The 14,339-nt window shown below is 42.5% G+C and overlaps 1 protein-coding gene across 1 annotated transcript; it reads right to left on the bottom strand.

The window, feature by feature from the left end:
* Positions 1 to 441: 441 nt before the first annotated feature.
* On the bottom strand, positions 442 to 13,941 carry CYP4V2 (cytochrome P450 family 4 subfamily V member 2). The gene is made up of 11 exons (XM_066316900.1): positions 13,682 to 13,941; positions 11,379 to 11,491; positions 10,739 to 10,824; positions 9,033 to 9,223; positions 8,562 to 8,631; positions 7,433 to 7,559; positions 5,544 to 5,735; positions 3,591 to 3,693; positions 3,142 to 3,276; positions 2,794 to 2,973; positions 442 to 1,294 (listed from the first exon to the last, which is right to left on the bottom strand). The coding sequence occupies exons 1-11, from the start codon at positions 13,890 to 13,892 to the stop codon at positions 1,119 to 1,121; spliced, it is 1,584 nt and encodes a 527-aa protein (XP_066172997.1). The 5' UTR covers positions 13,893 to 13,941; the 3' UTR covers positions 442 to 1,118.
* Positions 13,942 to 14,339: the final 398 nt, after the last annotated feature.

The following is a 14,339-nucleotide window of genomic DNA, read 5'->3' as shown; positions in this document are numbered from 1 at the left end:
GCAGAAACAACTGGAGTGTGGTTATTGGTGGGCACCCCTCTTTGTACAGCACCAGGCTTCGTGCTGGAGCAACACACACCAGCCAAAAGAAGCCTTAAAGCTTGCTTTAGCACAAGTTTTTCTCCAGAACTCACAAAAATCGTGGAGGGTCTGCACCCCAGCTCTATGGCCTGCAGCAGATTTTGACCCATTCTGAAGGTACAATCAGAAACATTTCATTCCATCACTGTAATTCCTCTTCAACATCCATTAACAAAAAGCTCTGCATGTTGCCTTCAGGACACTAGGAGGCAAGAGCACACTGGCTCATTGTTTCAGCTTTGAGTAGCACAGTAAAATCTAGTTGATTGACCACCCTAGAGGAACTGATGCTAAGAAATTATTATTCATCTTTACCTGCACACAGGCATGCAATTTCAACAGATACAATTTCAGTCCACGTTGAGGCAGAGTAGAAGTTTATTCTCAAAGTTTGCAATAACACATTGCTTCTGTCATTATGAAATCCTGTGTGTAATTTGCATACTGTCCAGTTACTGCTATGTTTACACAGATTAATGGTTTGCTAAAAATAATTCAGAGCATTCCCTGCTTACAAACTACTGTAAATGCTTACCAAGGATGAGTGAAGCTATCAGAGATTTTTGCTTAGTGTTTACAGAGGCAGTCATCACCAAAAAAACACCAAAACAATTGTGCCAAGAAGGAGTATCACTTGCATTTTTCAGAACACAAGAAACCTGAAAACCTTACAAATACTTGAGACCTCAGTTACTTAGAAAATGCCATGGCATGTAAGCTGATTACCTCATCAAAGGTACTGCTGTTATTATTACCATAGCTAAAGTTTTTGAAGCACTGTGGCAATAGAAAAGTTCCATCTGAGCAGATAAGGCACTAAAATTTAAGGTTTAAAGGCTTGCATTTCAAAGATTAACATGAAGTTCACAACCACTATAAATGTAAAACAACTAGGGCTATTACTACATCTTTTTTAATAAAACAGTAAAAACTAGTTTTTAACAAACTGCTGAACTGACACCAAAATATTCGTTTTAAAAATACGTCTCAGCTGAAATAGATTGGAAACTTCTGGAAGGAATCTCTTGAAATTCCTTTCATTCTGATCCAGCATTTGGTCTCCTCTTCAGTTTGATCCAGACACCTCTGTTGGGCCGAAGAATCAATTCTCCACACAAACCAAGCTCTTCTGGCTTGTGACAGGATTCCACCCAAAAGCGCCGCAGAATGAGGGCCAGAAGAGTTTTCTCCTCCATCTGTGCAAAGCGCTGACCTACGAGTCACAGGGCAGAGAATAAAAAAGAGTTATTGTCAGGTTGCATCAGCAGCTGCTCACAGGACTTAAGGACTAGCTTCAGGCCAAAATCAAGTTCATAAGGCTACAAGTAACACCAGTAATTTTCTCTGCATGAAAACTCTGGCCTTCTTGGGATAATCCACAGGATGTTCTCCTTCCCACAGGACACGGAACAAAACCAGCAGCAGGGAAACAGCCAACCCTTTATATGGTACTACAACAAAACACAGCCTGGTTGTGGATGGACAAGGGAGAATGGACAGCAGACCAGGGCAGAAGATGCAGCACAGGCATTGTGGGGAGAAAAAAACCTCATGGGTCCATAAATGTGGAGATGGGCAAAGGAGATGCAACTGGAATGAATTACAGACTGACCTTCCCTCAGTGATCATTAAGCCTCAAACAAACTGATGATTTGGTAGCACAGAGGGTAAAGTCAGTTTACAATTTAGTAACGGGTGAAGGAGGAAACATGAGAACAGAGAAATGTGAGGGAAACCAAACCAAGTGCCACAATCCAGGCAGTTCACAAAAACTAAAAAATGGATAGGACACAAAACACAGTGCTGAGAATTTTTTATGTTCTCCCCTCTGTATTATATACACAGATAGAAGTCTGTACATATGTATACACACAGTGCACTTCTGTAATGATATTTGACATGTTATAATAAATTAGATTTCTCTTTGGAACAAGGAAAGACCTTATTTACTGCTCTTAGGGAAAAGGGCACCTACTACCAATGAGACAAATCAAAACAAATCAATCTCAATCCCCCAAAAGCAGAAACCAAACCAAACAAACAAACCCAAAAAAATTCAAAAGAAGTAGTATTTCTCATTATCGTAAATGGCATGAGAACTGCTGGATGTTCCCCATCTGCACTTAAAATCAGTGCAGGGAACAGTCTTCTCCACATGTTCTATAATACTAACAACACTACCTCTACTTGAAGCACAGACAAATGCCAAGTGTCTCAGTGGCACGTGAAAGTTCTGGGGTGACAGAGAAAACACCAAAACAACTACAGTGTCAGAAACAGGGAAAGAATACATCAGCTGCAGATTGCATGCTTTGGACACTCAGTTCAGAACCTGAGACAGATGAGGTGCTTCCAGAGCAAAACAAGTGCAGGACGTGTGTTTTCTCTCATTCTGTGCTGCTGACACTAAGGATCAGAAATTTGGAAACAATCATGTCCTAATACAGGAACCCAATGACATGCTGCCAGGCTGCAGAGCAGTGAGGAAGAAACATCAGCGTGGCAGACACTGATCCCTAGGAAGAAAGGAAATCCCTTGGAAAAAACAAATGAGGCAGCTCAAATGCTAAGCTTGCAGAGCACACAGTGCCCAGAATTCAGGGGATGGAGAGTGAGGAAAAACACTACACAAACAGTACTCATTGCTGTCTCAGCTGCCACATTCAAAGGCAGAACTGATGCAGCACAAGGGCTTCCTCTTCAGATACCCACCAATGCAGTTCCTGGGACCAGCTGAGAAGGGCACATAGGCATACGGGTGCCTTCCCTTCGAATTTTCAGGGAAGAATCGCTCAGGCCTGAACTCCTCTGGGTCAGGGAAGATCTCAGGGTCTCTATGCAGGGCATAAGTTAAAACCAGTACATTTGCACCTCTTGGTATCTGATATCCCTCTAAGGAGAAAAGAGAAAGGGAGAAGAGTCAAAACAACAGCAAACAAGCGATTTCCTATACACAAGAGAACAGTAAAAAATAAAGCAATGCTGCCCTTTAATTGGGAGACATCTCCACTGCAGAAATGCTACCACAAGGGAAAGTGGCAAACACAGAGCAGCACTTACTAATACAGCAATCCTCTCTCAAGGTCCGGGCAAACATGGGAACTGAAGGGTACAGACGAAGAGCCTCTTTGACGACACACTCGAGGTATCGGAGATTCTTCAAATCGTCCGTCGTAACAGGACGTTCAGTATTGTCTGCCCAAAACCAAACAGAGGGATGAGCAACTCCCCATCTCTGGCTAAACAAACTCATCCTGGATCCCCCCAGAAACTCTCATCATGCACCAAGAATACATACAAGGTGTTATAAATGTACTGAACACGTGTGTCTTGCCTCAAAGCCATAAGGTTGGTTGTACGCCCCTACAGAGCTCCCTGCACCCATCCCAACCACCTCCAGCTGCTGAAAGCTCCACAAGCCATGCTCTAAAGTCTACTTGTAGCAGGCTTTTAACACATTTCCACTCCTAAATGCAGCAAAACCCCCATGAAGGGGAATGGAAACTTACCAAACACCTCGTCCAATTCCCTGTGAACCTTCTTCTGAGCTTCTGGATTTCGTCCCAGCAAGTACAAGACCCAGTTTATTGCAGCTGCTGTTGTATCATGGCCCTACAGGTCCAAAGACATTCACTTCAACTCTATTCCCATGCACCAGTGGGATTTGTAAATACTTAGGTGTGCAGTTAGTATGAAAAGTGAGATTTATCAGCCCCATGACCTCGATAAAAACAAGAATCAAGAGGGAATAACTGTTTACAACATACTAGCTATCAAGGTAAAAGGGAATCCACAACTGTGCTGACAAAAGGGGAAAGTACTGAAATAACCCAAGCAAAATCCTTCTATTCTGATTCTCAGGAGCTCTACACAATGAATCAGATGTTTATTCATCTTTTTGGTTACTGTCCAGTCAACACCTGGGAGGGGATGAGGACAGTGACTATCACAGGAGAGATACAATGCAACCTTCACATTGGAAAGGTTGTAGTTGTAAAGTTGTAGTAATACAACTTGTAACCTTTACAAAACTATCTAAAAATGGTCTAATGAGACACAGTACAGTAGCCATCAGGGGAAATACTTGGTTTTCTATGAGAAAGGAATCAACTGCTAGTTCCCAGCACTGTGGAAAGGAGATGAAAGCAAAGGAGAGATGAAAAGGTGAACCAATGAAGGGGGAAAAAAAAAACATTAAAAAAAGGAGGAACATAAAAGGAAAAAGTTGACCCAAAAAGGATTTTGATACTAAAAAGCACATTTGTGGTGAAGTTCAGGATGCTGCTGTAGTACAGAAATAGCCAGAGAGTTTCTCTAGGTTACAAGAGTATTAATATGATTCTATGAATTATGCTCTTCTGAGAGAATTCAGGTCCATCTAATGGTAGTGTGTGGAAAACTCATGAAAATCTTCAGATCCTCCCTTACAGAATCAGACAAGAAGAAGAAGGGCCTCTAAGATGATCAGAGGGATAGAACACCTCTTCTCTGAAGACAGGCTGAGAGAGTTGGGGTTGTTCAGCCTGGAGAAGAGAAGGTTCTGGGAAAACCTGATTGTGGCCTTTCATTACTTAGAGAGGACTCAAAAAAACCAAAAAACAAAAAACAAAACAAAAAAAAACAAAAAAAACAAAACAAGAAAAAAAAAAAACCACTAGAGGGAGTGTGACATTTTACCTGAGCAGACAGTTATAGGACAAGAAGGAATAATTTTCAACTAAAAGAGGAGAGACTGAGATTTGATGTTAGGAAGAAATTTTTTACTCAGAGAGTAGTGAGGAACATGTTGCCTAGAGAAGTTTTGAATGTCCTGTCTCTCAAGGTGTCCACGGCCAGGTAGGATGGGTCCTTGGCAACTTAATCTGGTTGATGACATCCCTGCCCATAGCAGGAGGGTTGTAACTAGATGATCTTTAAGACAATCCTTTCCAACACAAGCCATGACAAGTTTCTACAAGATGATGCACTGATGCACAGTAGACAAAGGAACCAGAAGACTGTAGCCAATATAGCTAGGGAAAAATGTGAGGAGACATGACAAAATGCAAGTCAAAACAGAGAAGTATTTAAAGCTCTCTTTGGTGTTAATGAAGTTTGCAACAAAAGGTAAAAGCCCATGGTCCATGTCAGCCACTAAGCTTTCATTTATCCCCTGCTTTCATGAGTATACCCTGCCCACACAGGCAGGGCCCACCACATTGCATTATCCAAAATTTTTCCAGGGCATACCAATGCTTCTATCTACCGTTGTATGACAAAAACATTGAGTTTTTCTCTTAGGCTTCCAGGGCTTAAATAACACCACGCTAAAAGCAATCTCCTGAACTAAGATAAGAGACATCACCTGCTAATTCTGAATCTTGGGTTTGGAGGAAAAAAATGACCAAACAAACAAAAAACCCCAGCAAACAAAACCATCCAAAACAACAACAACAACAAAAGAACAATATACTAATGATTACCTCAAACATAAAAGTATCCACTTCCTCACGAATGTCCCTATAGCTCAATGTTTTCCCTTCATCATCTGTTGCGTTCAGCAGCATGTCCAGGAATGCTTTTCTCTTTTTGGAACCACTTTCTTCACAGTTGCCATCATTAGCAAGTTTCTTTTGCTTGCTGCTTTTAAGTTCTTCAGCTTTTTCTGCGATGACCTGAGATTAGAACCATTATATCAGATATAAAGAATTCAGCACAAGTGCACCATCTACCTCATACAGCTTTGTTCTAACTAATGTCATGAAATTTAACTGACTTTTTGTATGAGTGGTGAATTATGACCAACCTCATTTGCCCCAGGCAATAGAATAAACCTTGACCAGCCTTTGTGCAATCAAGAAAATAGACAGCCAAACTGCACAGACAACCTGTGGGTCATCAAGTGGTGTAAACACAGTATCTGGAACATGCCAATCATGAATGCCAACAATGGCAACAGCATATCAAAAAAATCACTGCAGTGTAAACGTGGTAATCACCAATAAGATCTTCTCTATCCCATCTGAGAACTAAGGAAAGATCTCACTTCCAGCTCCAAAAAAAGTCAGGAAACTGAAGAGAAGCCAGGGCAGAACTCTGTGTCAAGGTACACACATCACTGAACCTGCTACACTAAAGCTTCCCAAATTTTCTCCAGTATGAGAGCAATGCCTGAATTTCCCTTTTTTAGGTCAAAGTATAGACCCAGTAACACAAAAATTTCTTACTGTTGCTACTCTTTTTGCCAAAACAGAACCCTTCAATAAACTGGCATTGCTCTTAAAAACCACAAAATAATTTAAAAGGGTGCAGAGTATGAAATTCTGTTTGGAGGAATCACCAAATGGAAGAAAAAAATACAGTTCCATACACATACATTGTTCTCCTCACTGAACATGCACATGTGTCACATACTGACCCATCCTTCACCTCAGTGTTTGCTGTCAGCTCCTACACAAGGTGCAATTATTATTTACAGCCCTTTGTCATCTTCTAAGATTTGGCTTCTTATATTCAGTGCACCAGCCCAGCATGGGAAGAGTGCAAGTGTTACCTTAAGTCCTCTTAAGACCCTCTTTCATGACTCACTGCTGCAACTTCAAATAAAAGGAAGTATAAAAAAATTCACTGAGTCAATGTGGCTCATTATATGTAGCCCAAATTCAAAGATTTTTTCTTTTGCAATAGATATTGATACAATGATATCATGGGGCACATGCATAGGGATAACATCCTCTCTGAGAACATCCTAATAGTGGATATGGGAGGGCAAACAAGAATGACATAGGAATTATTTGGTGAGAGAAAGGGCTTCCACAGTCTAGCAAGGTGAGAGAACACTTTATTTTATGCCAAGTGAGCGATGCATGCCTAATGATTTCTGCATCAAAGTTCCTTACTGCTGATGTGGGGACCTGCAGGTGTTTTTGTGCCTCTCAGCAGTCCTGTTCTGAAGAGGGGAAAATGAACACAGGTTTCATCTTCTGAGGGCTGAACCCAGTGGCACTACCACGCAGAGCCCTGTGTTTACTGCTCCAGTCTTGGCAGTGAGCTGTTAGAGATGATCCACATGTGGAGCTTTTGGGGCAGAACAAAAAGAATTTCTGTTGTTTGTTTCAGTTGTCAAGGACCTGAGAATTTCTGGCACTCCCCTGGAGTAGTCTACTTCCTCATTTAAATTCAACAAAGATCCTGAAAGGGAAGTCAGCTCAGCTCTGTTTTCTTTTCAGGGCATTCCTCAACACCTCAACAGAGCGACAGCACATCAAGGAGGCTGAACTTCATCCCCATTTGGAAGATCTGAGTGCAAAACTTTGAACCAACAATGAAAATTATCATTATAAATATTATTTTTTTTTAAAAGGCTCCATACTGTATCTGTAAAATTGTGAAGGATGTTGAGGCTCCTCTTGTGCTCTCTTCCTTGTTTGAACAATATATACAAAAAATCAGGCCAAAGCCAAGGGCTCAGCTGTCGCCGTTGGATTAGATCACTCATCCTGGGGATAAAACAATTATACACGTAACATTACTTGACAAAGTACCAAATTATAGCCCATTTCAAGAGCAACAACAAGAAAAAAAAACTTCTATGTACCCTAAGAAAGTAGAACTTAACATATTGTGTAGGTTTAAACCCATTATTTGAAAGGAAGGCCATTCACATTTGTGTCTTGATTTTACACCGTCTCAAAATTTCTGTTATTGATCCCACCATCACCATGTTTTATATCTTTAATTACTGGTCTCTGAGAGGGACAGCATATTCTCATTTAGTTTGAATCCTCTTGAAACAGCCCTGTTAAGTCCTCCAGTCCAGTCACACCCCACTTCAGCAAAGCATTGACAGTGTTGTAAAGACTACTCATGACAGGCTCCCAAAATACCTGCCCCAAGAGCTCAAACAGTTTCTGAAAGCATTCATACTTGAATGTCCAGATACCAGACCGCAGGTAAAAGTACTTAAAAACACATTTAAAATGAACAATATGAGACTTAAATCATGCTCAAACAGAACTGGAGTACATTTGGAAAGGCTGATTGTCATTGCTATTCAGCTCCTGCACATGCTTCAGCTGCAGAGGAGTAATTATTACCAACTTCAAGGACACTTGTCATACACTTTGGAAAAGGCCAAGGAGCTGATGATAATCAAACCCTTCAGATCCACCCTTGTTTTTGCATCGTACCTGTCTCAACAAGCTCCATCAAAAGCTAGCAGTGAGATCATAGAATCACTGATTCATTTTGGTTGGAAAAGACCTTTTAGGCCCTTGAGTCCAACTGTTAAGCTAGTGTTAACCCAGCCCACTGCCACACCATGACCCTAAGTGCCATAGGAAGGTGTCTTTCAAACATCCCCAGGGTATTTAGTGACTCAGGGTCAGTCTGTTCCAATGCTTTACATCCCTCCCCCTCTGACTCCCTGGCCTTCCTTCCTGACACCAGCACCATTAATTTCAGCTCAACTACAAAAGTAACTAAAGAAAATGTGCATTTACCTGTAGATAGCAGAAACATAGTCAGAGTCCTTATTTTTCTGGGCACCCACATTCCTGCCCATTGCTGTTTCTAGGAGGAAAGCATCAACATTTCACAAGTGCAAAGTGAAATGCAGTGTACACAGTAAGTAACTGCTGCTCCCAGCTTCTGACTATCACCACACCATCCTTCAACAAGTAAATACACATATCCCTTTGCAGGGAATGAGATTTCTTTGTATTTCCATGCCCAGAAATCCTGCTCCTCAAGACAACCTCACTTCAGACTGCTACCTCTGTTTGCCAGCCCCACAAACTCAGCTGCTCAGAAGCACGTAGTGAACCCTGGGAAAAAGGTTGGGAAGGATAGAAATGTATTTAAAAAATATACAGAGACATTCCTCTTCAATCATCTTACACATACTGGCACAGCCAAACCCAGGATCTTCTGCATCATCCACAGTTCTACCACAATAACTGAACACGACTTACCACAAATGATATCAAGGGCACACAGAGTGATGTCCATAAAGACATCAAATGGCTCCTTGTCAACATGCTTCTCAAGTTTCTTCACCAAAATATTGCCTTGTTCATTCATGACCTCTAGAAAGTCATTCAAGATTGCAAAGTGGAACGTGGGAGTTATCATCTTCCTCCGTGACCGCCACTTGTCTCCAGTACTGCAAAATTAACAGGGAGAAAGAAGGCTAAAAAACTCAGAGTTAAAAATAATATCCTCATCATTACAGGAAGTACACACTGAATATAGCAGCTTGGAAGAGGTGGACACCCTGAGATGTCTCTTCAAGCTGTTCATAGCACTCCACAAAAGGAGAAAATGGAAATATTTCTCGCTCCAGGTCTCTTGGAAGCAGAAGCCATCATTTCTCCAGCTGATCTCAACAGACAGAGATGCCAAAAAGCCTCCAGACAATACAACCTTGTCAGTGCACAGGTTCAGAGGGACCAAGCTAGAGGCCAAACCAGCTATTCAGCATGAAAGCCTCGAGCCACCCCATTGTCTCTCTGAATCAGTAGCTGTGCTTGCCTCCATCCACTGACCATGAAATGAGGCCTGCAGAGAACTAGGGCCCAGGGACATTATGAAAAGACTGCCTCAAAGTCTGCCTACAATCTATTGCCTTGGAGACAGGGAATCATTTCCCACATGCCAATGGAAACCATGGAGCTACAGTGAGTGTCACCAGCCTCCTGGGGGTTTTCTAAATCACATGCCCCACAGGCACACAGCTGGAACTTCCGTTTACAGGGTAAAACTGCACTTTTTATTTATTAAAATTTATTTATTAAAATTACAGGGTAAAATGACACAGGGTAAAAAACACCACTGCCCCTGTTAACTTGCTATTGGGGCACTCCACAGGCCACATATCTGCCACTACTGCCCCTCATCAGCAGGAACTGAGCACTCTCCAGGTTTTTGCAAGCACAAGGAAGTCAAAATACTTGTGTACATCTCTGGAAGACAAAACTAACAACAAGCAAGGAAGAACAGTGAGGATTCACCATGCCTGATGCCCACGGACCTCACCTCTGCACTCTGCTACTGATTACTCACTGCCTTCCTAAAGGCCATTAACAAAACTCAAGATAAAATGCACGCCTCATCCTCTCACATCAACTTGCACTTCCCACACCACACGAGCTCAGCTGCCTTTTACAACACCATGGTTCCATCACAAAGCATGAGGAGTCCACCTCTGAGGGCTCCAAACAGGCAGCAAAGTCAACAACCTCTAACACAGGGATGGTGACCTTTTTTCAAACACTCAGAAGAAGCTCAAAGATATCAAAGCCACTCTATACTCACCTTGCTCTGACTCCTGAATATCTGCATCATCCACACCAATCCTTCCTTTGCCCTTCCATGGCTGGAGGACACCAAACTCTAATTCCACTGTTCCTCCCTCTGCCCACTCCTGATTTATGCCCCTACCCAAGCTCTCTTCTCATGATCCTCTACTTTATGAATGAAATGAAGGAAAGCATGCAGATCCTACCCAAAAGCATGACCAACCTCAGGCCTGTCCTACTGGTCTGCAATGAGCAGCTGAGATAAGCAATGCACACAATCTCTGCTCAGAAATACACACAGTATTCCTGCCACCAAGACCTCTTCTTATCATATACCCTGCAAATTTCAAAAAGACAGGTTATAACATTTTAGGTGATACCTTGTCAGAAGTCCAGTGCCCAGCCATGGATGCAGGAATTTATACAGGTATGATTTCTCTATGTGTTTTGAGCTATTCAGAATAACCTGTCAGAAAAATGAATGGAAAGGAAAAAAATACCACTTGTCAGATGGAGAGAGATTTCTTCACTATTTCTTCAATAAACACTCCAACAGAGAAAGTTCAAGGACAATTACTGTCGGACACAAAACCAATGATTACATTTCATGGAATCAAAACAGACCCACCAAGTCCTAATTGTGTCTGTCAAAGAGACACAAGTATTGCAACCTGAATTTTATGATGTTTATCCTTATTTCCAAACCCCCATCTTCCCCACTATCCCTTGTTTGTTCTGATCTTGGGAGCAGAAGCTTTCACACATGTGAAAATAAAGCTAGAGAAGCTTCTTTGGTGTTTTCATTTGCTGGTCATCTTCACTATTCCCCCCAATCCCCTCTGAGTAGGCCTTTTTATATTCCTTCAATTTACACCTCTGTTTAGCTCTGACTCAGAGGACCATCCCAAAGCTACTCAGTCCAAGCCCTTTTTAACAAAAATTTCATTGAGATAATAGCCACTAACAGGTTGGTCACTGCTCTGCAGGACAGTAGGACAGACAGGAGACCAGCACACTCACCTCCACACTGTCAGGGTGATACAAAACCATGACAGGCACTGGTCCTATCCAAAGTTTGAACACTGGCCAACTTCTGAATTCCTCAGCATAAAACTGCAGCTGTTTAAAAAAATCTGGAATAGAAAATCAGAGTAGAGCTTCAACAAGGGGGATTTACAAAATAAGCAAAGCTTCTGTAATCAACTCTTTTGTACCACATGCCCTGCAATTTTGATCTTGTTCTAGTTTTAACCTGCTGCTGTGACTAAGCAGCGTATTTTGCACACGGGGATTTTTGCAATTCAGGAGTCCTAATCTCTCTGGGTACAAACTCACAGCATTATTTATGCCCCAGATCAACCTGAGGGATGCCACTGCTGTCCAGCTGCCAGTTGAACTTCACACCAGTGAGCTTCAGTAACCCAGCAAATTCTCCTCCCACATCATTATGCAATTAGCCAGTCCATGTCTTATCAATTCAGCTATACAGAAAGCAGGGGAGATAGCTGAATCTGTTGGCAAGGGGAGAAGAGTAGATGGTGTTTGGCTGGACTCAAAAAGATCTTTGATACTATCCCATCACAGAGGACAATCAGGTTCATTCAGCATTAGAGGTGGGGCCCCAGTATTAGAAGATCAAATAATTATTTGCCCTTCCAGAAACAAGCTTAAACAACAAATGACACCTTTACAAGCCTCTGCAGTTGAGAATTCAAAGGTCCTCAAATCAAATAAAAATAAATTTTAAAAAATTGCTTCCTAGTAGATGCCCAAATACAGCTTTCCCTAGCCTTAGAAAAATCTCTAATGATGCCTCATCTAACACAATTCAGAGTGCTGGATTATTTTGCTATTTTTAAAATATTTTTTCCTGATATCACCACGATTAAAATAGCACATTTTCCAGCAATTGTCTAGTAATACCAATGAAAAAAAATCCATACCATATGAAAAGGTATATTCCTTTTTGCTATAGAACCTTACCCTTTTTAGAAGTTTTTTTTGGTCATATTCTTAATGAAAAAGTTTATAAATCACAAACTTCACCCATTTTTATATAAATAAGCAAAAACATGGGAGCTATGTGATTTCTGCTCACAAATGGTATGAAGGACTACACAGAACACCAGAGTTCACATCAAATTGCTTTCTGGAGATAGAAGCAATATTCTAGTTTGGTTTGGTTTAAAAAGATTTTTTAAAAAAGAGGGTAAGAAAGAATAAAAACAAAAAAAGATGAATCTCTCAGTCCAGCTCATATAAACACCCTATGATCCTCCTATCCTTCCCCCAAAGCTAGCTGTGGGAATCTGCCTTCACACCACCACAGCTCCCTCATATCTGTACTCAGACATGGGACTGGATCCAGAGGCAAGATGTGACAGTGTGCCTTGTGAACAGAGGGACTGTGTCTCTGGGCAATTTGTGTTCCAGCGCTGGACTCACACTCGACTTCACCCACGACCCATCAGCCTCCCTTTTGGCAGCACACACAGCAGCACATGTGCACACACCAGGACTGGCACACACAGGCATCACAAACACACACACACAAGTGAGGGACGCTGGCAGCAGACTCAGCAATGTGTTCATACCACAAACTCCTTAAAAAACATCTTCCCGTTCAAAAATGAATACCAAATGGAAAGGGAACATCTGGAACATCAGTGCTCTCTCATGCACCAGGCAAAATGAAGGTCCCATTAATCAGTTCAAAAACAAAAAGGTTTGCTTTTGAGGGATGCACCGCAAATGCTCAGCAAGTTTTTTTGCATCTACCACATAAATCTAAGTCACAGATGGTTCTGGAAGTGAGCCCGGGTAAGAGCAACTTGGCATGCCAAAGTCCCTGGTACATGCTAGCTTGGGGGAAGATAATTGTTTCAAGTTTTGTTTGGAAAACTTTTTTTGTTTTGCAAAACGTCATGACAACATAGTGTTCGACTTTGGGAAACAGCACTTCCTGCAAATGTTTGCCTCTCACTAAAACACATTCCACAGCATTTATGCTCCACCCTACCAACAACTTAACGGTCTGAGCTAGCAGCAGCTGCTCTCAGATTTAACTCTAGTTAGTCTTTGAGACCAATCTTTATGCCACATTTCTGCAGTTCCTCTTCACTGCCCACTCCTCTCACTGTTCCCCTCTGCGGATTGCCCAGAGAGACACAAAGGCAGCAGCACATCCTCTGATCCCCCACTGCTCTTCCCCAGCTGGCCACAACCCAGCGACACAAGCATCCCAGCACCACTGGCTCCTCCAGCAAACCCCAGGCAGCGCAGGGTACCCAGTGCAGCTAGGCTACAGGGTGAGCTGGCATTACCTTCTCCTTTCCTCTCCAAGAGCAGGGCATTTCCCAGCACAGGATAGCAGGGGCTGATCCCCGGCACGGAGTTCAGCATCCTCCATCGCCGCCAGTATTCCATCAGGGAGGGCAGGGAGCACACAGTCACGACTGTCAAAAGCAGGGCAATGATCCCAGCTCCCCAGGGCAGCAGCTGGAGTTTCCCTGAGAATTCTTCCACAAGCTCCATGGTCACCTCTCAGCCTCCTGCTCTGAGCCTTGATCCCTGCTGCGACACTGGCACTACAGCCAAATGCGCGGAGAAGTTGGCCACAAGAGCCAGGAGGTGGAGCTTCTTGCCAGGAAAATAAACAGAATTAAAAAGCTACTCACGTGGATGGGCTGCTAGCTGAACTCCTGCTAGCATTTCCTGGTGGTGAGCAAGCCAGAGGGAACAGTTCCCTGCCCTCCCTTGGCTCAAGCCAAGCGAGGAGTGAGATCCTTCTTTGCAGGCTCATGCAATACCTCAGAAGGAAAAAAACAAAGCACCACCAAGAGATTTAAAGCTCCTTTTTGCTGATTTGGGATAGTTCCCTCAATATCATCTTTCTGAATCTGTTCTCAGGTGCTCAACACCATTTTGCCATAGAGAACTGCTCCAAGCGCTGTCCAACACTAAAGTGCCAAATGGAGAACA

Source organism: Sylvia atricapilla, chromosome 4 (genome assembly GCF_009819655.1).
Source record: "Sylvia atricapilla isolate bSylAtr1 chromosome 4, bSylAtr1.pri, whole genome shotgun sequence".
In the NCBI taxonomy this organism is placed as follows: domain Eukaryota; kingdom Metazoa; phylum Chordata; class Aves; order Passeriformes; family Sylviidae; genus Sylvia; species Sylvia atricapilla.
The sequence above is the reverse complement of the archived record's forward strand: the minus strand, read 5'-3'. Positions and strand labels throughout refer to the sequence as shown.

Excerpts from the sequence above, each read along its gene's own strand:
- CYP4V2 (XM_066316900.1), bottom strand. The coding sequence starts at position 13,892 with ATGGAGCTTGTGGAAGAATTCTCAGGGAAACTCCAGCTGCTGCCCTGG. Across the intron at positions 9,224-10,738 it reads GGCACTGGACTTCTGACAAG|TACTGGAGACAAGTGGCGGT; the intron begins GTATCACCTAAA and ends TTAATTTTGCAG. Across the intron at positions 8,632-9,032 it reads TGCCCTTGATATCATTTGTG|AAACAGCAATGGGCAGGAAT; the intron begins GTAAGTCGTGTT and ends CTTTCCTCCTAG.